Below are 20583 nucleotides of genomic sequence, written 5' to 3' on the forward strand. Positions count from 1 at the left end.
AGCTCGATACGCGACGCGTCTCAGTTAAGGACATTTCATGGTACACCCATCAACTTCGCCGCCTTAACAGCACATCGTCTTTAGAGTTTGTCATGTCCTAATAAACCACTATAGTTTTTGTTAACTCAAATTGGTGTTCGCTTAGTTTTACGGTTCTTGGTCATCTCGGACTGGGGATCCATTCACGACCTAAATCATTCACATGTGGAACGGATCAAGGTGCATATTGATGTTTACTGAGCACTCAAGTATATATTGATCTTCCTAAGAGCATATCTCATGAACTACGTAACTTTTGGTCCTGCCATCTATGGAGACGAAAATGAAGATCTCCCGACATCAATACATCCATCCGCCTGGGTCGGAAGAAGCTGAGCTCACTGAGCGGCCGAAAATGCCCCCCCCATTAATTAGCGCATCATCCATCGTCCACTAACTATTGCGTATCCCGAACCACCTTATCTAGGGCCTTAGCGAAGTAGTCGATATTCCCCGTATTCAGACCCGCCATGCTGATGCGGCCGTTCTTGGTCATGTAGACGTGCGCGTCGGACCTGATCTTCATCACCTGCGTCTCCGTCAGGCCCGTGAAGCTGAACATGCCAATCTGGTCCGTGATGTGGTTCCAGGTGCCAGGCGTGCCGAGCTCCTCCAGCTTCGCCCGCAGCGACTTGCGCATGTCGATGATACGCCCGCTCATCGTCCGCAGGTTCTCCTCCCACTCGGCGAACAGCTTCGCGTCGTTCATCACGGTGCCCGCGATGCGCGCGCCGTACAGCGGCGGGTTGGAGATCTCGGAGCGCTGCAGGATGGCCAGCTGCGACGCGATGCGGGTGATGGTCGACTCGGCGTCGGGCGCGGGGCCAGTCACGGCGTGGAAGCACCCGGCTCGCTCGCCGTACAGACCAAAGTTCTTGGCGAAACTCTGGGCAATCACCAGCTCAAAGCCCTGTTCTACGAAGTGACGGACAGCCAGGTTGTCCTTCATTAGGTCGCCCGTGGCGAAGCCCTGGTAGGCGCAGTCGAAGAAGGGGAAGTGGTTCTTCGATCGCATGACCTGGGCAATCTCCTTCCACTGCTCAAAGTTCGGGTCGACACCAGTAGGGTTGTGGGCGCAAGCGTGTAGTAGGATGATGGATCGGTCGGGAGCGCCGAGGATGGCGGACTTCATGCCATCAAAGTCCAGACCCTTGGTCTCCTTGGAGAAGTAGGGATAGCTGGCGATGGGCACATTTACGTTTCCGAAGATCTGGTTGTGGTTGGCCCATGTGGGATTTGAAATGTACACCTTCTTGTTGCCAGTCCAGTATCGGGCGAGGAAGAGGGCTCCAGATGTACGGCACCGGTGCCGGAGATGGTTTGCACTGATGTTACTCGCTTCTCCTTGATGGCAGGCGAGTCGGCGCCGCCAAGGATCAGCTCGGCCGCCTTGCTGGTGAAAAACGGGAGTCCGGCAATCGGCGCATATTCGTGATTTAACTCGGGGTCGTTGCGAAGGGCTTCGTCTGCCTGTTTGTGTAATAGTACAATTAGCTATCATGGTCATCGAGAGAAGTGGAGGTGGGGTGGGTTGAGGCCATTCGTCGGAGCGCTCCGATGTCGACAATGACGTAAATGAAGAGATCACAGAAAGATAAAACACATACCTTCTTGACTACTGGCAGAACCCAAGGCTTTGCGTTGTTGTCGCGGTAGGCACCAATGCCCTGGGAATTGTCAGGCAAAATCCCGATACCCCTCGCGCGCACGATCGCGTGATGCCAAAGGTGGTACGACTCACAAGGTCAACTTTGTCGGGACTCTCATCGGCCTTGAAGGCTCGCATCAGGCCAAAGAGAGGATCTTCGGGTGCCTGAGGTACGACCTCGGCGGTGAAACTGGTTGCTGACGGCGGCGACATCTGTTTGACTATGCTGTGCACTCGGCGGACTGAATTGGCGTGGTAGGAAGGGTCGAACTTGTTGCTGGGATTGATGGTGGGCATTTTGGAAAGACAGCAGGCAGGCAGACGGGAACGGGAAGGCAGATATAGCTCTCTCCCCCACGGGCGACTAGGTTAATAAGTTAGAGGACTGGGAGGGACTGGGATAGGTACTAAGAATAACGCTAACGCTGGCTGGCAGCAGGGACGCGGGCGAAAGGGCTGGGGAAGGATCCGGAGCTGGAGCTGGCGCTGTAGTCGTTTGGTTTGTTGGTCACAGGCGGGTAGGAGGATTGGATTCAGGTCGTTTCGATGGGCTGATTGAGGTAACCGTGGGGCCTGTAGGGTCTCAAACGCAGGGGTTCACTGTTGAACTCCGTGGGTAGCTGCTAATCGTTTCCTGTTTAAGGGGAGAACCGCATGAGTCTGGGCAGTCTGGGTGAGGGGCCAAAGGAGATGCTAGGACCGGTAAACTGGAGTTTGTCCGTCTGGGCGGCGTCGTGGTGTTTGTTTCTTGAGGCAATTATCGTCGAGGACGCGTGAGAGAAAGGCGACTATTGATGGGCAAGTATTGAAACAACGTCAACTAATAATAAACTCCCCAGAAAAACATGAAGCGAGGCCCGCGCAGACCCGTCCACTGTCAGATCTAATTGATACCGTGCATACCCGGTTGGGGAAGAAGCCGTGGGACCTTGTCGGCTTGATGGTTCCTGTCATGACACGCCCGGTTCCTTAAGACAGCTCAATCATGTCATGTGCTGGTGGTGGTGGGTAGTGGGTTTGCCCGGTTTGGGGGTTGAGTCGCCTATGATCTCACACCCGGCGCCGAGGCATTTTCCCTTGCCCCAAAATCGTATCATCAGCTCACTCGCTACTAAAAGTTACGTTAAACCGTCGGCATCTTCGGTTGTTGGCTGTAGTGGCTGTCTACCTGCGTTTCTCTGTAAAACACTACATAAGATAAGATTCTCGAACCTCATTTTCAAGTTTGACAGATACTACCAATCCTAGATAAATCTCCTTGAGGTTGACCAGACCACTAAATTCTCCTACAGGATGGAAAGGTGCCGCGACCGGAGTGGACCTACCTCCTTTGAAGCGCACCAATCCCGATATTGAGACTAACAGTCCCGTTCTCAACCGATCTGGGTATTGACATGTGATGATTTGACCGACCACTTTAGCAGCCAGTATCCATTTATGGGTATATCAGCGGCATCGTGTTCAGGCATGTGACGATATGGAATATGCGAGTATTGGTGGTTTATTCGACTACGATGTCGCTGGCTCATATTATGAGATCCCAGACAACTAGGAATGAACAGAGTCCGGCCGTTGTGTAGAACATATACTTGGCCATGCTCGGCCGTTGAGTCGCCTTCTTCAGCTGCGTGTTTCCCCTTCCGACATTCTCCGCCGTGTTGAACGAATCTGTTACTAGTTGTTCGATATGTGCAGATTGTGTCGCTAGGTTATTGACAAGCTGTATTTGCAATTCCGAGATCTCTAGTAAGGACTTCTCGGCCGTCCTGTGGGTGATGAGTTAGCATCGTGAAGAAAACAGTTAAACCGTGGGAGATGGTAGGTACTCTACGTACCTGACTTGGTCCAGTGTGCTTTCGTAATGCTTCAGCATATCGTGGTTCTCCTGCTCGAACATCTGAATCTGCTCGGGTGACAAGTCTTGCGCCGCGTCGTTAGATGGTTGCTGTCCTGGTGGTAGTGACTGAGATTGCTTCTCCCTTCTTTGCCGGGGCTTTCAGGCATAATTCCCAGGCTCGCCATGTTCGATGTCGTAGCCTTTGCGAGTACGCTACGGTTCTTCTCCATCTCGCGATGCAGTCGCACTTCCATCATGTCCTGCTGCGTCTTGACGCACTCTTGTAGCCGCTGTCGCAATGTCCAGAGCACGCTCTCACGGTGCGTATTCAGCGTATTCGCCTTGTCCTCCGCCGTGGCGTGCTCCACCGTCTTGCTGGTCTTTCCACCCCCGGCTGCCCAAGCTCCCAAAGCCCCCAATCCCCTTCCGAATTTCTTGGCAATCAGACCGGCCTTCATCTCCCGCCGCGTATTCTCGGCATCGGAAAGCTCGCGGATTTTCGCATTCAGCTGACGCAGCATGGACTTGGAGTTCGCGTCGATCTCCTCGCGCTCGCGATCGGTGAGCGGCCGAGATTGTCGGTCATGTTGGGCGGAGCGGATGAGGGTTCTTCGGGGAGGCGCGGTGGAGAGATAAGATTGGCGGATGCTGCGCAAGTCGGTATGCAGTGAGGTTATGGCCTGGTTGATCTTGTAGGCCTCCTTGAGGAACTCGTCAAGACTATCGGCACTGAAGGCACGCTTGGTAGGCGGAGCTTTATGTTGCGACAGGAAGCTGTCGAAGAGGGGCGTGATGTCGGTCATTTTGATATAGTGGAAACGATTGGCATCACATCATTAAGTCGTTAGCCATTAACCGTATTACAGTGTAGAATGTTGGAATGGTCGCTGTCCGGGTGGTGTTGATCAGCACTTGACCAAATTTATTCTACAGCGCTCGCTGCTCTCTACCTAAACAAGGAAGCCACGATGCAGCTTGGGTGGTAGCGCACGTACGGAGCTCTGACGTTAGTGCTTAGCCACAGATTTACTGAGGTGTGGCTGCAAATAGTGCCACAACAGCGCAGGAATCAGTCAATCAGTCGCAGCCAATGGAGGCGGCTCTTCGTCCAGTCTCGTTCAAACCTGAACTTTAAGTAAGTAAGGTACAGTATGCATGCCCCTGGCTGACTGATCGTTTGAACGTCGTCTGGTCATTCAGGCGTAACCTTTCGGTATTAGTTGATTTTCAAGCCTCACCAGCTCTCTCTCTTTCTCACGAGAAAAGTGTCAGGCGGCTCAGTTAAGACCGAAGATGGACACCGAGCACCGAGGTGATAAACGTAACGAAAAATTCTAAGAGCCGACACTAGGACGGATTAGTGGCCTTCACGACCGTTGCAATCCCCAGCAAATCGCAAATCGCCCCTGCAGCATGGCGGTAATAAATCCGAATACCCGCCAAAGGGTGGGTTGGCCTCTACGGGAATAACCCAACAGCGCAAAATACCCTCTCATGGACGCTCCTGTTATCATGCTTCTTTGAGATCCGAAATCGCCCCCCACCATTGCCGGTCCATCTTTTATCTACACCGTTGCCCCCTTCACCGGCTGAACTGGTAAAATTATTTCATCCGCCATGGAATTTTGCATTCCCGTCCCCTAACCTTCCGCCCATCGTCCTTATGAATGCCGAAACGAAAGAACACGAGAGCCAACCCGCGGCCCAGCCATTCTCCAACGACGATGAGCGCCCGTCGTCGGCTCGGACTCACCCGAGCGCTACCTCACCCGCGGCCTCGTCTTCGAGGAATTCCCAGAGCTCGAGCCGTCCCAGCCTCAACGGCACCGTCCGCGACGATGCGGACCAGGCCGAGCAGGACCTGGCGGTGGTCTCGCGAGCCTCTAGCGGACCGGCCTACACCGTCTTCTCCACCAAGATGATCTACTGGATTGTGGCCATGAACTGCATCTCGGCCTTCATCTCCCCGACCACCGCCAACATCTACTTCCCGCGCTCCCGTCCATCGCCAAGGACTTGGGCGTGCTCATCGGCCAGGCGAACTTGTCGCTTACCACTTACATGATCTTCCAGGCCCTGGCGCCCACCATTTTCGGCGATCTGGCCGATGCCGCCGGCAGGCGACCGGCCTTCATCATCGCCATGGTCATTTACCTGGGAGCCAACATCGGATTGGCCCTCCAAAGGAACTTTGCGGCTTTGCTCGTATTTCGCATGATGCAGAGCGGTGGCAGCAGTGGCACCATTGCTCTGGTGTACGGTGTGGTTGCCGACATAGCTCCGAGCTCCGAAAGGGGTCGGTATATGGGCATCGTCGGCGCCGGTATTACCGTCGGTCCGTCCTCGGCCCCGTCATCGGCGGTCTACTGACCCAGTATCTGGGCTGGCCGTCCGTCTTCTGGTTCTGCGTCATCGTGTCCGTCGTCTTCCTGGTCCCCTACATCCTGGCGGTCCCCGAAACGGGAGGAAGATTGTGGGGAACGGCTCGATTCCGCCTCAAGGATGGAACATGACCTTGCTCGATTACATCCGATTTCGACGAATACCTATCAACGAATCAAGGCCGCCCCAAGCGAAAAGGAAGTTCCCCATCCCCAATCCTTTCAACACTCTTCGCGTCTTGGGCAACAAGGATATGGCCCTGGTGCTCGGCTACAACGCCTTGATCTATGTGGGCTTCATGACCTGCACGGCAACCCTGTCGACCCAATTCGCGGACATCTATCACTACAACAACATCCAGCTCGGACTATGCTACCTACCCGTCGGCGTCGCGTGCATGACATCTTCCATCTCGCAGGGTTTCATCCTCGACTGGAACTACCGGCGGACGGCCAAGAAGCTCGGCGTCAAGATCGACCGCAAGCGCGGCGACAACCTGAAGGACTTCCCCATCGAGCGCGTGCGCATCCAGCTCATCTTCCCGCTCATCCTCGTGGGCGGCGCCGTGTACATCGCGTACGGCTGGGTGCTGCAGGCCGAGCTCCACGTGGCCGTGCCGCTGGTCCTGACCTTCTTCATCGGCCTCTGTGTCACGGGCAGCTTCCAGATCATCAACACCCTGATTGTGGACCTATACCCGGAGGCCCCGGCCACGGCGACCGCGGCGAACAATTTTGTGCGCTGTCTGTCCGGTGCGGTCGCGACCGCCATCATCGAGATCATGATCAGGGCAATTGGGCGTGGATGGTCGTACACCATCATAGCGTCACTGTTCTTAATACCCGGTGGACCTGTACTGTGGGCTATCCAGAAAAATGGGCCTAAATGGCGCGAGGAGCGAAGACAGAGGTCACTCGCCAGGGCTGAACGGAAAGAACTGAAAGAGTCGGAGAAGAATCAGCAGAGTGAAGGAGATGCATCTCCATACAATGGTCTAAGGACCTAGATGATGATTTATTGCGAGCAGATTGCGCCTTTTTTTCACTAGATACGAGCCATAGAATGATACATACCCACAAGAGGGCATGGAGTGTAGAAGAAGCCAGGTACTCCATGATAGATAGAATTAGTAGCCATAACAAACATAATTCTAATACCTTCAAGGTTTTTTTTATTTTTTTTATTTTTTTTATTTTTTTTATTTTTTTTATTTTTTTTATTTTTTTTATTTTTTTTAATTCTTTCCTTCTCCCTCTTCCTAACTTGTTTCCCTTCCTATCCCTTAACTTCATGATGTCGGCGGTCATAGGTTGTCCCGTCGATTTCATGTTCCTTCTAGTACTATTTGAAATTTCTTGTAAGCCCCTGAGCATTGAAATACGCTGCAAATGATGCGACCCCTGGCCTGCACCACTTCACATTAAAGATGCCTGACACACCGCACTTCTTCAATCAGTGACACTACGAGCCCACAGTGGCAACAGCGACTAAATGACATGCATTAGGTATATACGTGGCCATCCACTGTGCAGCTATCCATTAGCTTCTGGACTCACCAACAGGCGAGACACTCCACACTGTGGCGATGACCATATGCAAGCATCCGAGAAAAGCCACCAATACCATATCTAGTATCAGGCTGAGGAATACTTGCGGGCAATTTGATCTGTTGTAAGCGAAGGGGGTAAGGAAAGACCTAGCATCTCGTGTAACTCATATCCTATCGGGGACAGGTCCGAGGACAGATGCATATGTCGCACACGTATTGTAATCCTACCCCATCAGCCATATGACCTGCTGCTGCTACCCATACATTTATGTAAACAAGTCCTTGAACACCCTCAACCCTCCACAGAGGCATGGCATCGGATCTGGGGTAGGTAGCAGCCAAGTGGTCGAGTGCGGGGAAGTCTAGTTCAGCGACCCCCTGTCCAAGTTGATCTGCCGAACTGGGTCCCCCCATCCGTGGACACTCAATGGCGATCGGCCCCAGAATTAACCTGAAGGGGAGTGTGCGCCGCTGTTATGCAACTGCAATTAAGCAAGACTTGAGCAGATCTAACCTTGCGCGCGTGTGTGTGTGTGACCTAGATGCTGGGTTGGGGCATCGGGACTTTAAAGGATGCCGTGCAGCCGTTGTCGATACGGGACCGGCACATGTGCCATTATTGGTGATTCCTCTTAGCTGAAGGGTATCACTTGGAGATTTCTGATTAGGGTTTTCAGTTGACTTGACTTCGTTTCCTCTTTTCAAATGGTAGAACTTTGAGTATGGGCTCTATCATCGGTATTCTTTCCAATTTATAGAGCTATTGGCTTTTCTCTATCTCATCATGGCTCCAATACACACGAACAAAGAGGCAGGCGCCAGGCTTCATATCAAAGCCTTGGTGGCCATGACTTTCGTGTCACTGAGCTCGTTCCAATATGGTCTCGACTTTGGCGTGATCGGTGGTCTCCAGGCGATGGTCGGTTTTCTCAAGGCGCGTCAACCCCTTTCACTCCTTTGGTAGTTCCGACCGATGCCAAGGTTCCGTATTCTATGATGAGCCAATGCTAGCACAGACATGTCACTGTGGGCTAACAGTGAGATCTCCAGGTCTTTGGCGAGCCTCCCTCGGAAGCGCTGCCCAAGTGGAACATTCTCATCGGAGCGCCAACAGCTCATCTCCTCGCTCATGGTGCTTGGTAAGCGACTTTCGGGGTTTATTCCTTCCTATTCTAGTCGTTGTTCCAGTCGTTAGTCCAAGTCGTTCTAGTCGTTAGTTCTTGTTATCCCAGTGTCTCGGGGGGATGGATTCGCCGTTTATTCAAGGAGTTGCCTTTATTCCCACCTGAGACATCTCAGTTATTCCAAAAAGAACAATACTGACGCTGAGAGTCGATAGGGGCCTTCGTTTCGTCCTCCTCGGCAGGATTCACGTCACGCTGGGTCGGCCGCAAGCTGTCGCTCTGGATCGCTTGCGTTCTTGTCTTCGTATCCGTTGCCATCATGCAAGCCACGGTCGACATCGGCGGCCTCTACGCCGGGAGGCTTATCCTTGGGCTGGCGAATGGGCTGCTCATGACACATGCGCAGCTCTACATCACGGTAAGCTGGCAATCTGAGAACGGTTCTGACGTGTTTCTTGGCGTGCTATTGGTCTAATAGTTGTGTATAGGAAATTGTGCCAGCGAAATTCAGAGGTCTTGGTATTTCGGCATTCACTCTTTGGGTGGCGCTAGGTAAGGTTTTCAGCAAAACTCCTGCCGCATCTTTTTCTGGATCTCAATAATGCTAATTAACCGAACCCTCCCATTACAGGCAGCTTCGTCGGCAACCTAGTCGACTACGGCACCGCCGAAAGGCCCGACCGGAGCTCCTACGTCATCCCTCTGGGCACCGTCCACATCGTGCCCGGCATCCTGTTCTTCGCCCTCTTCTTCTTGCCCGAGAGCCCGCGCTGGCTCGCGGCCCGCGGCCAGACGGCCCAGGCCGAGAAGAGCCTGACGTGGCTCCGGCCACCGCCGGCGCACTGGAGCGTCGCCGACGAGCTCGCCGAGATGGAGGCGGCCCTCGCGTCCGAGGCCCGGCTCCAGTCCAGCATCGGGCTGCTGGACCTGGTCCGCAACCCCATCGACCGCCGGCGCACTAGCATCGCCGTGTTGGGGCTGACGACGCAGGCGGCTTCGGGCGCCATGTTCCTGATCTGTAAGTTTCTCCCTCCCGCCCCTCTCAAGTACAAGTGATACTGACAAAAGGGCCCTGTGCACCAGCGTACGGGACGTATTTCTTCTCCATGGCCGACGTCGGCGACGCCTTCACCAACTCGTGCATCCTCACTGGCGTCGGGGTCGCGGGCCTGGTCATGAGCAACCTGGTCATCACGCGGTGGGGGTATAGACGCCCCATGATGATGGCCGGGTTCGCGCTATGCGGCCTGGCGCAGCTCATCATCGCCATCGTCTACACGGTCGAGCCGGGCACCGCGAGGACGGGCAAGGTCATCGTGGCCATCTCGGTCGTCTATATCGTAGCTTACAATGGGCTCATCAGCCCCTACGCCTGGCTGTCTGGCGGGGAGCTGTCGTCGCAGCGGCTGCGCTCGTACACGTTCGGGATCGCTACTGCGATTGGGTTCTTTGGTGCTGTGAGTCATATTGTTGCTTCTCGCTTTCGTTTCTTAGATATGACAAACAAGGAGCCATTTTCATTCCCTTGAAATAGGATACATCGTCCTTTGAGTTTTACTAATGATTTTTGGTAGTGGCTTACGACGTTCACGGCGCCCTACTTCATCAACCCGGACTCGCTCAACTGGGGTCCCAAGTACGGCTACATATGGGCGCCTTCATGTTTCATCACCATGGTCTGGATCTACTTCTACCTCCCTGAAGCCAAGGATCGAACCCTTGAGCAGATAGATGAAATGGTATGTCCATGTTCCAGCAACCTTCCTCTGCTATTTCTTTCGAAATGACATAAGGGGCCAATGACACCTAACTGTCCAAACTCCCGAACAGTTCGAAGCCCGTGTTCCGGCGAGGAAGTTCCGCGGCTACCAGTGCACTGGCGCACATGCTGCCCTCGAGAAAGATAAAGAGGCAGAGATGCCGCATGCCACCCACGAAGAGGGAGACGGCGGTTCCTCCACCACCAAGCAGCACGTTGTTGCCGACGCTAAGGTCTAGAAGACGATTTTTTTGATAGTCTTCTTGGGGACGGATACCTCAAAAGTCGGGCTTTTACGTAGTATACAGAACATGGCAATAGGTGGATGATAGTGTTAATACCTTCAGGATACTGGCCAGTATTAGGTTCAGGACTCTGGCTACCATGCATTTTGATTTCACCCATCACTTTGAGAAAGTCCTAGAAGGTCTGTGTCGACACTGTCAAGAGTCACAAGTGTGGTTTGTGTTGAATGGGCTTTCGTACGTACGTACAAGTGGGTTCCGGGTTCAATCGGGGTTATATTGCTGTATTCTGTTGTTCATGTCTATCTTCAGTACGAGCTGCGAAAGGCATCGTATGCCCCTCTTGATGAAACTGAAAAGGGGTTCGTGCGCGCAGGTACGTGGCACCCCTTTTGGAGTAATATGGAAAACCTTAGTTCCTGCTGTTCCAACAGTTTGAGCATGTCATTTTCTCCAAAATCTGCTTTTTAAATTCAAATCCAAGTAAAATCAATACTGGTTGGATGTAGCTGATTTATAGTGTCGTAAAACACATGTTTCTATTTCTGCCATGACCGAGAACAATACAGATAAAATTTGAAAACCAATCACCAGAAGACATATTGTGACGTGGTAGGAGGTAGCTCAAGAATTAACCCCGATCGTCCCTCTCCAGCCCTCTTGATCCCTACTCGCGTATCTATAAAACACCCAACATGTTCGCCCACGTCAACCTTGACTTGTCCCAGAAGGGCTGGGTTGAATCTGTCAAAGCCGGACGCCGCGGTGTCTGGTTATCGGGCATCGACCCCAAAACCTCCAAGGGAGCCTTCGAATACTACCTTTCGAAGCACGAGGTCCCTGAATGCACCCTTCACTGAGAGTCCAAGCCAGCCGACCGTTTCGGTGATGATCCCGGTTAGCACTCTGCCAAACTTCTGTGTAATGACATTTCCGCTAACTTTGGCGGTTAGTACTGACAGGCAGATGTGTCCGGTTCTTCTCGAATGAGCGTATTGCAGGCATGGCAGCCAAAATGCTGAACGGCGCCGAGTTCCAGGGCAAAAGGCTTAGCGTCCATGATATGAGAACACCAGCCACTGTGAGAACCATTCAACTGCACATTGAGTTGGGTCATACTAATAATTAAAAACAGGCTGCCGTTTCACAACAAGTGACTGTCCCTGTCCGTCCCGGCACTGCTTCCGTGGAACCCCTGGCTTCGGCCGTCTGCTCTTCGACAGTGGGATCCGCACCCACTGCTCTTGCCAAGAAGACCGGATTCGAGGAGTTGGCCCAACGACCCTATACGGAAGAGGACCAGAAACTGATCCACGGATACCCAGCTCAATGGCGTACCCGCCCCAGCAACGAAGAGGCCACCCTCGCCAAGGTCCTGAACGACATGAAGATCATCGAGTCAGGCTATGGCCCGAGTATCTAGGCCACTCGATGGTTAACAATGATCAAACCAAGTTCCTCTGTCCGCAATACGCGGGCATTGGAGGAAGTAACACCAGATTCTGGGACGATGTCTATATTGTCGTCGTCCCCCAGCCTAGAGACGTCAATTTCGGCCCTGGCCCAGGACCAGAGAAGATTGTTCCACTAGGGAGTATTTCGTAAGTCACTTTTTCTCAATGGTATTTTCATAGTTCAAATGCTGACGATGATTTATAGCAAGCTGGAGAAGGGCTACGTTGAGTACAACCACCCGCCGAGGCCATATCGGCCACATCAGAAGCCCAAGGGCGCAGACTCCAAGTACGATCCGCGCCGGTCGCAGCGTATCAACGACAACGGCTCTGACAAGCCTTGGGAAACCATGAACAAGTACCTGGGGCCTGCGTTCGATAGACTCAAGAAGGCCGGTATTGTCCGTAGCGACTGGGAGCAGGGCCAGTTCATGAATCCTTCGGAGCAGGAGAAGGGCGTCTGCATCTCCGATAGCCCGGACTACGTTTCGCCTGGTGAAATGGCCGATTTTCGGACCTTGACGTTCTCTGGGCACCACCCTGCTCATGTCAGGCCCAACGGGATCCGTCTTGGTTGGGGCGGCTGGGACGTCTGGTACGAATGGCAGGTATGTACCCGGAGATCCCGCACCCATTTCAGTGCAGCGCTAACATAAGCATGCAGCTGTATGGCCGCCTTGTGAAGAGAGAGCTACTGGAGAAGACCCCGAAGCCTCAAGCCGCCGGTGTACCCCTCAAACTCGTCAGCGAAGATGGCAAACCGTCCATCGCCAACAGATACGAAGGAAGCTCCGAGGCACTTATGCATTTCTTCGATCTTGCATGTGATCCCGGCACGCAATCCATTCACGGCAAGCTGGTGGAGAAGTCCAACCTCGGACAGGGCAAGAGTGCCAAAGGCAAGCCTAATTCGCAGGGCAACAGCAGACTGGTGGTCAAGCCCAAGGGCAACGACGTTGGTACCAGCTACAGAAAATGGTAGTTTCTGGTTTCTTTGGCTTCGGTCATCTCCCCTTTTATAGGTGTGATGCTGAAGCAGGCGGCTGTCCGGGTGATATTTCAAGGGGGATGGCGAGGACGAGGGTATAATTTTTATCTATAATATGGTAATAGAGGACCAGAGGTCGCCCGCACGTGCTAAATACGTTCTCCTGTGACATCTGATTACTCTGGTACGATGTGTGATATTACACTTTTTGTTGTGCCTATGAAACCACTTAAATGTGTGCATTTGTCCCTTTCACACCTGGTGTATGTTGGTTAGTGTAGATACTGACTGGCTGATCTTATGTGGGAATGTTCGGCATGGTGCGGGATCGAAGCTTTGGCACGACCGATATTCTCACCCCAATGGCTATCATATTCATCAAGCTGATCTATGTCTCTCCAAATATGTCTTCTAGCTCATACACACCATAAAAAAGAGCCAAGTAATTGGACCTCATTGAATAGCCCCCTTAATCAAGCACCATCTGTTAACACCTGCTTCGCCACCTCTTCATATACCTTCTCAGCATGCTTCTCGGCATCGTGCTCAAAGATCCAAGCAAGCCGCGGGAACTGGATGACCGTGGGGTCATCTTTCACCCTGTCCCAGTCGGTCTTGTGCCACATATCGCGTGTGCTCTCGCCCGTCTTCTGGGCTTCCCGGACGCGCTCATACCGGATCCGCTCATGGGCGCGGACCGCCGTCGGTATGTGTTCCTTCCCGCCGCAGAGCCGTAGGCACGTCGCGATGGTGACGCCGTCCTCGACGGCCTGCGCGGCCCCCTGCGCGCTCGTGGGCAGGAACGGGTGGGCGAGTCGCCCAACAACAAGATGCGCGCCCCCGGGCTGGCCCAGGTCGGCAAGGGGTCGCGGTACACGAGCTTCCAGTCGACGAGGCGGGACGCGGGCGTCTTGCCCACGATGCGGCGGCACATGGGGTCCCAGTCTTTCAGGGCTTCGAGCACCTCGGACAGTTTCCCCGGGAACGACCACGACTCGTCGATGTCGTGCTCGTCCGGGTGCGTCAGCACCCAGCAGCAGTCGGCGCCGTTCTTGATGGTGCTGAAGAGCAGGTGCATATCGGGCCCGATCCAGCCGTTGAAGGTGTCGCCGTTGTTGCAGAACTGCGCCGTCTCTGGGTCTGCGAGCATGTCCTCGTTGGTAAACCTACCAAGCGATAAAGCAGTATAAATTAGCAAGTGAAGGAGGGAGAACCCGCTGGCAGGGGGGTATATGACATTGGTAGGGCGTATGCGACTTACCAAGCACGCCAAACGGCGTACCCACTGCTCTTGGGCTTGTCTTCGTATCCCAACACGATCTTGCGCGCTTTGGAACGGACGCCGTCGGCAGCTAGCACGACATCTCCCGCAACCTAGCCCAGTTGTTTAGCTGAAGCGCGCATGTCTCATCACGTCCTACGGGCTGTTAATCTACTTACCTTCTCCCCGTTATCAAGGATAATACCCGCCTGCCCCTCCTCCTCGAAGTAGTTCCGGATCTTGTTACCCAGGTGTATCGGGATGCCGAGCTCGACGGTCGCGTGCTCGTAGACGATGGCGTGCAGCTCGCCGCGGTGGCCGTTGAAGTTGGGCGCCGCGCGGTCGGGCTCGGGCGTGCGCTGGTTGATGACGACCTCGCCCGTGTCGTACTTGTGGATGTTGAACCCGTACGCGCGCAGGTCGATGCTGAAGGCGCGCATGCGGTCCGCGACCTCGCCCGGCGCCGTCCCCCACCGGTGGAAGATGCGGCCCGCGTTGGGGCCGAACGAGATGATGTCGCCCAGCGACTTCAGCTCGGCGAACTGCTCGTAGATCTCGACGTCGTGCCCGTTGCGGTGGCATTCTATCGCGGCGCCGAGGCCGCCGAAGCCTGTTTTGAGGTGACACAGTCATGAGCTTCTAATTACATATTGTTGCTGCAGATGATGAGTGTCTTCGGGTTGTCCTTACCGGCTCCCACTACGATGACTTTGATGCCCGTTTTCGGCCTATGGATCGAGCCATTCTTCGTGCCATTGCTTGTCATTGTGCAGATGTAATGGGGTGATGTTCTAAACGTTCTCTAACTTTGCGCTCTGGTCTTGAATCAGCTATAGCCACAGCGATGGGAATAGACCGAGAAGCACCACAATCGCCAGTCAATGAGAGAGGGCAGTGTACGTCCTGTAAGTTGCTGTCGTCACATTTCGCATGGTAGCATCTCCGACGACGACCTCGCACATGCCAAACGCCCCGCTATTGATATGCAACCCATGGTATGCCCCCTCCCTCCTCCCCCCCTTTGAGAGAGTAGCATGCGGGGGTGGGGTTTACAGGGAAGTTACCCCGACTCACGCGGGGAATGTTCCCTCAGTCAGCGCTGATAGAGCCCATGGAATCGAGCATGTTACTGTATGATTGGCGGATCTAAGCTTAGCCTATGCTCCCTGCCAGCGGAAGGGGGAATCTGGAAGAACGTGACCATGCCGAAACGTCGGAAGAGGATAGACGGCCGACGGCACTTGTGCGACAGTCCCAAATAGATCATGAGCGCCGCGCAGATCAGGCTTCATCGGAAGAAGAAAAATGGCCGTCAATGAGGGTGGTTTTCCTGTCGGGCTGCTGCAGAAAGCCAAGAAGCGTGACGCCACCGCGGGAGGACCCAGCCGAAACCGACAATACATTTGACGACGATCGCTATTGGCGACAATGCCGTGAGACGAAGTGAGGTTGGATTATATGATGAGACTTGGGCGATAAACACAGTTCCCGAATCTTTGGCGTATCGTTCGATCCACTCGTATTGCGTCATCGATCCCAAGGCCATCTGAAAGTGATATACACACCTAGGGTCGTAGTACTCTATGCAACACCAAGACACTACATCGTGCATCCATATTCCTTTTTGACAATGGCATCAAATCCGACATGGGGAGAGAAGACAGCTGGGTCTGAGGTAGCCAAGACGTTCGCGGACCAGGTCAAAGGTCGCAATGGTACGAGAAGCACACCCCGCCTGGACATCATCACGATGCTGTAAATTTGATGCTAACCTAGCCCCTTGTAAAAAGTGGTAATCACCGGTGTCGCCCCCAACGGCATCGGGCAGACGACAGCGAGCGCCATCGCGGCGCAGGGCCCGCCCACATCATCCTCGCGTCCCGGACCCAGGCGAAGCTGGAGCAGGCGGCCACGGAGCTCCGGAGCGCGCACCCAGGCATCGACATCCAGACCGTCCTCCTGGACCTCGCGTCGCAGGCAGCCGTCCGCCAGGCCGCCGCGGAGATTGCCGCGCGCATCCCGAAGCTGGACCTCCTCATCAACAACGCGGGCGCCGTCGTCATGACGCGGCGGCTCACGGCCGAGGGCATCGAGCTGCAGTTCGGCGCCAATCACGTAGGGCACTTCCTGTTCACAAAGCAGCTGATGCCGCTGCTGGAGGCGGCGGCGAAGGCCTCCGAGGCGGGCGCGACGCGCATTGTGAACCTGTCTAGTCAGGGACACCGCTGCTCCCCGGTGCGGTTCCACGACATCAACATTGAAGGCAAAGAAGTGCCCGACGAGGAGAAGCAGCCGTCGGGCATGCCTCCCGCCTTCAACCGCGTGAACGATGACGGCTATATGCCCATCGTCGCGTACGGGCAGAGCAAGAGCGCCAACATCCTGTTCACTATGGCCCTGCAGCAGCGATTGAAGTCACGGGCATTGCGTCCTTTGCAGTTCATCCGGGAGGTGAGTCTTCTTCCTACGTCGTCCCCTCCCCTATCTTTCGGCGATATGGAGTTTCGTCAGGCTTGTCAGCGGGTTGCTAACTTTGTCAAAGCAATCGACACCAACTTGGGTCGGGAACATGACCCCGAGATGGCCGAGGCAATCTCAAAAACAGCTACGTACTGGAAAACGCTGGACGAGGGATCAGCTACGACACTTGTCGCGGCCCTGGACCCGCGCTCAACGGTAAGTAGTCCCCTGGATTTGATCACCGCAGTTGCCATTTACTCACTCTGCACCTTGCAGCCTCAAATGAGCCATTCGTATCTGATTGCCAGATCGCGGAACCAGCGCCGTGGGCCAAGAACGCGGAATCTGCAGAGAAACTGTGGAGGTTAAGCGAGGAGCTGATAGGGGAGAAGTTTGACTTGTAATCAGGCCACAACAATGAGGGCGATGGTGGCGCGGATCGGGACAAAGCTGGCAGAGTAGGTGGACTTGAAGTCTGAGAGCACGCGTCGACTAATGAATATAAACATACCTGGGCAACCTGGACGATCCGGACCATGCAGTGTGGGCATGTTGCGCGTGTAGAGGGCAAAGACACAAAATACCATTACGAGGGACTAATGCACTTTTCGAGCAAGTGACTTGGCCAGGCGGAAGGATCTTGACACAGCTTGTACAGCTACCAAAAAATTCCAACAGACATGGACGTGTTTGGAAGACTCGACGAGGGAGAAAGGAGGGCCTGTGAGAATAGAAAAAAAGAAAAAAAAGAAAAAGGCAATTAGCATCTCTTGGTTTCGATCCAAGGACCTCCGGGTTATGAGCCCGGCGCGCTTCCCCTGCGCCAAGATGCTTTAGAGGTGGATCTTGTCGTTCGAATGTAAGGGATTAGGCTTATTGATGATTGTATAGAAAGGGTGGATGCGATTTATGACTTTCTTTATGTTCTGCCCTCCATTGGCTCCCAGGCATATTTACTCGAAAGCTTTTCAGAATGACTCAATCGAGCGTTATCGGAGTTAGTGTAGTGCATGTTGACTTTTTATGGCTGACCCAACACGGAGGCTCTGGGCTTGGTCAGTGGGTTACTGAGCTCGGGGCCGTCGACACTCGCAGTAGCGACACGCCAGCACTGGACGCGTTTGTGGACAGCGTCACGAGCAAAAAGAGCCCCTTTGCTACCTATATTGCCATTAAACAAGTGCACATACTCTAAATCTGTATGGCGATACTGAATTTTCTTTCTCTTACATACTCTCTCTACAAGCTCGGCAGCTAGCTCAGACTCCCTGTAGCGCTGGGTGGGTCAGCAGTGTGCTACCTACTGTACACGATGTTGATCCTGGGTAGATCTAGCCGCCTCCCACCCCGGCTTCACACTATTGGCCATGCACACATACTTAAGTACTCAGGATGGAACGCCATCTAAGTACCTCTCCTTTTGCAGTCACAAGAACAAATCAGGGATGAAGGCATCGTAAGCTCAGACGAGGTTCTTGAAGCTAACGAACCTCGAATTTAGCATCGGGATTGCGTCATGAGCCCTGTCAGCTCTGGAGATGGTAGCGAGCGAGTCCGGCTAAATGCCCGCAATCTGGCAATTATCGTATCCTCCGCCACAGATCTTTGCCCTTCTGGTAAGGCGTGAAGGACATTAGTGGATATCCCATATCGAAAGGTTGCAGCAGGATCCAGGAAGGTTGCAGAGGATCTCGTCGCTAAGCACTCAACTGTCCTATCACTAAGAAGTGCGATAACACAATCTCCGGGGATGTGCTCCGCGCTTGTATCGTCTCCGGACTAGACAGTACGGCAGACCACTACAAGATCAACACCAACAGAGAGTCTTCTTGGAGGCTAGGTTTCTTGCCCTGCTCACAAGCTGTTCTTGTCTGTTGCATGTCAGCATGCAGCTCATCTACCGCCTCCTGGCTCTGAGCTGCCTTACTTCTGGGGCAGCTGTGGGTGAGCGACACCTGCTTGCGCAGGTGAAGCAATTGCCTCGAGGATGGGAATTCGAGGGAAAGGCGGATGCGGAGGATACCATGACATTGTCCATCCATCTGCACCAACCGCAAATGGCGACGCTGAAGGCCCGGCTGGACATCATCAGCAATCCAAGCCACGGCGACTACGGCTTTCACCTGACTCGGGAGGATCTCCAGAAATACCGTGCGCCGGACTCAAATGCAGTAGAGTCGGTCACTGGGTGGTTGCGAGCCAATGGCGTGGACAATCTGAAAGTCAGGATGTCGTACATCGACTTCGCCGCCCCAGTATCGGTGATCGATGCGCTCTTAAACGCCGAGGTGGCCGAGTACTCATTCGAGGGATCCATGACGAGCTTGAGATCCCTCCATCACTCGATACCTGCGCACCTGGCGGACCACATCGACTTGGTCCATCCAATATCGCATTTCACCCCTCCCGTCCAGAACCGTGCTGATTCTCAGGGCATTCCCGGTGCCCCACGGGTCCGCAACCGACAAGAACAGACATGTCCATCTTCCGTGACGCCCGGCTGTCTGCGAAAGCTCTTCGGACTTCCCGAAGTGCCCACAGGGACCCAGCACTCGTCCCTCGCGCGGATCGGCATAGCCGGCTTCCTGGACCAGTACGTCCACTATGCCGACACTAACGTCTTCTTCCAGAAGTACGCGCCCTACGTCGCCACCACGACAAACAGTAGCAGCAACAGTAGTAGTAGTAGCAGTAGCTTCGACGTGGTGTTGGTGAACGGGGGCCAAAACCCGCAACTACCCTCAAGCGGCGCTGGCACCGAAGCGAGCCTGGACGTCGAATACGCGGTGGCGCTGGCCTGGCCGTCGCGCGTGACCTACTTCCCGACGGGCGGGCGCGGCACCAAGCTCGACGACCAGGGAGCCCCCTCAGACCGGAGCGACAACGAGCCGTACCTCGAGTTCCTGGAGCATCTTCTGAACCTCCCCGCTGCTTCAGACCACTTCCCACACGTCCTGAGCATCTCCTACGCCGACGACGAGCAGTCGGTACCTCGCGCCTACGCCGCGCGCGTGTGCGACCTCTTCGCGCAGCTGTCCGCGCGCGGCACCACGGTGCTGGTCGCCTCGGGCGACGGCGGCGTCCGCGGCACGGGCCAGGCGACGCAATGCGTCAGCAACGACGGCGAGGGCCGGCCCATGTTCATCCCGACCTTCCCCCGCGAGCTGCCCCTACGTGACGGCCGTGGGCGCGACGCTTGCGAGCGGCGGCCCGCCCTTCGAGGCCGCCTCGTTCAGCGCCGGCGGCTTCAGCAACTACTTCGCGACGCCCGCCTGGCAGCGCCGCGACGCCGCGTCCTACGTCGCCGCCATGGGCCCCTCGCACGCGGGCTTCTACAACGCCACGGGCCGCACCGTGCCCGACCTCAGCACCATCGGCATCAACTACCTGATCCAGTGGGCCGGGCTGCAGACCAGTATCCTGGGCACGAGCGCGAGCACGCCCGTCATCGCGGCCCTGGTCGCGCTCATCGACGACGCGCGACTTAAAGCGGGCAAGGCCAGTCTGGGCTGGCTGAACCCGGCGCTTTACACGAGCGCCGGCGTGCGCGGGGCGCTGGATGACGTGGTCGGAGGCACCAGCCGCCAGTGTGTGTATCATGACGACGTCGAGTTTGGATATGAGGCGACGAAGGGGTACGACTGTGTCACGGGGCTTGGGTCTATAGGGTCTTTTGACAAGTTGTATCAGGCTCTATATACAGTAGAGGATGCAATCCGCATGTAGCGACTCCTAAGTAAGGGAGGGAACGAATCAATCGTAATATATGTACAGCCGAGGTGTTGTACCCACGGTGTTAGAGGCCCAGTAGCCCCCAAGTAAGTCTAATTAAGGAAA

At 54.7% G+C, this 20583-nt stretch overlaps 8 protein-coding genes across 8 annotated transcripts; 5 read left to right on the forward strand and 3 right to left on the reverse strand.

The window, feature by feature from the left end:
• Window positions 1–436: 436 nt before the first annotated feature.
• PG994_013409 (aminotransferase class I and II) lies at window positions 437–1984 on the reverse strand (the record flags this gene model as incomplete). Its single annotated transcript, XM_066864818.1, is given in 4 exon segments — window positions 437–1326; window positions 1344–1509; window positions 1647–1706; window positions 1781–1984. The coding sequence occupies 4 exon segments, from the start codon at window positions 1982–1984 to the stop codon at window positions 437–439; spliced, it is 1320 nt and encodes a 439-aa protein (XP_066709779.1).
• Window positions 1985–3212: 1228 nt separating this feature from the next.
• On the reverse strand, window positions 3213–4327 carry PG994_013410 (uncharacterized protein; the record flags this gene model as incomplete). The annotated part of the gene is given in 3 exon segments (XM_066864819.1): window positions 3213–3453; window positions 3523–3637; window positions 3652–4327. 3 exon segments carry the CDS (start codon window positions 4325–4327, stop codon window positions 3213–3215), a joined length of 1032 nt encoding a protein of 343 aa, XP_066709780.1.
• An 860-nt stretch (window positions 4328–5187) lies between these two features.
• Window positions 5188–6912, forward strand: PG994_013411 (major facilitator superfamily transporter; the record flags this gene model as incomplete). The annotated part of the gene is made up of 3 exons (XM_066864820.1): window positions 5188–5457; window positions 5598–5859; window positions 5900–6912. The coding sequence occupies 3 exons, from the start codon at window positions 5188–5190 to the stop codon at window positions 6910–6912; spliced, it is 1545 nt and encodes a 514-aa protein (XP_066709781.1).
• Window positions 6913–8239: 1327 nt separating this feature from the next.
• PG994_013412 (uncharacterized protein) lies at window positions 8240–10577 on the forward strand (the record flags this gene model as incomplete). Its single annotated transcript, XM_066864821.1, has 8 exons — window positions 8240–8374; window positions 8506–8587; window positions 8795–8997; window positions 9068–9131; window positions 9211–9597; window positions 9663–10036; window positions 10154–10318; window positions 10410–10577. 8 exons carry the CDS (start codon window positions 8240–8242, stop codon window positions 10575–10577), a joined length of 1578 nt encoding a protein of 525 aa, XP_066709782.1.
• Window positions 10578–12014: 1437 nt separating this feature from the next.
• Window positions 12015–13019, forward strand: PG994_013413 (uncharacterized protein; the record flags this gene model as incomplete). The annotated part of the gene is made up of 3 exons (XM_066864822.1): window positions 12015–12184; window positions 12243–12645; window positions 12702–13019. 3 exons carry the CDS (start codon window positions 12015–12017, stop codon window positions 13017–13019), a joined length of 891 nt encoding a protein of 296 aa, XP_066709783.1.
• Window positions 13020–13498: 479 nt separating this feature from the next.
• Window positions 13499–15052, reverse strand: PG994_013414 (uncharacterized protein; the record flags this gene model as incomplete). Its single annotated transcript, XM_066864823.1, has 5 exons — window positions 13499–13870; window positions 13903–14191; window positions 14287–14399; window positions 14466–14896; window positions 14977–15052. The coding sequence occupies 5 exons, from the start codon at window positions 15050–15052 to the stop codon at window positions 13499–13501; spliced, it is 1281 nt and encodes a 426-aa protein (XP_066709784.1).
• An 864-nt stretch (window positions 15053–15916) lies between these two features.
• Window positions 15917–17150, forward strand: PG994_013415 (uncharacterized protein; the record flags this gene model as incomplete). The annotated part of the gene is made up of 3 exons (XM_066864824.1): window positions 15917–16001; window positions 16115–16962; window positions 17055–17150. 3 exons carry the CDS (start codon window positions 15917–15919, stop codon window positions 17148–17150), a joined length of 1029 nt encoding a protein of 342 aa, XP_066709785.1.
• A 1482-nt stretch (window positions 17151–18632) lies between these two features.
• On the forward strand, window positions 18633–20472 carry PG994_013416 (tripeptidyl-peptidase sed3; the record flags this gene model as incomplete). The annotated part of the gene is made up of 2 exons (XM_066864825.1): window positions 18633–19885; window positions 19950–20472. The coding sequence occupies 2 exons, from the start codon at window positions 18633–18635 to the stop codon at window positions 20470–20472; spliced, it is 1776 nt and encodes a 591-aa protein (XP_066709786.1).
• Between the last annotated feature and the right edge of the window lie 111 nt (window positions 20473–20583).

Source organism: Apiospora phragmitis, assembly GCF_038363925.1.
Source record: "Apiospora phragmitis strain CBS 135458 chromosome Unknown utg000011l:1.0-3236445.0:1.0-3240683.0, whole genome shotgun sequence".
NCBI lineage: Eukaryota > Fungi > Ascomycota > Sordariomycetes > Amphisphaeriales > Apiosporaceae > Apiospora > Apiospora phragmitis.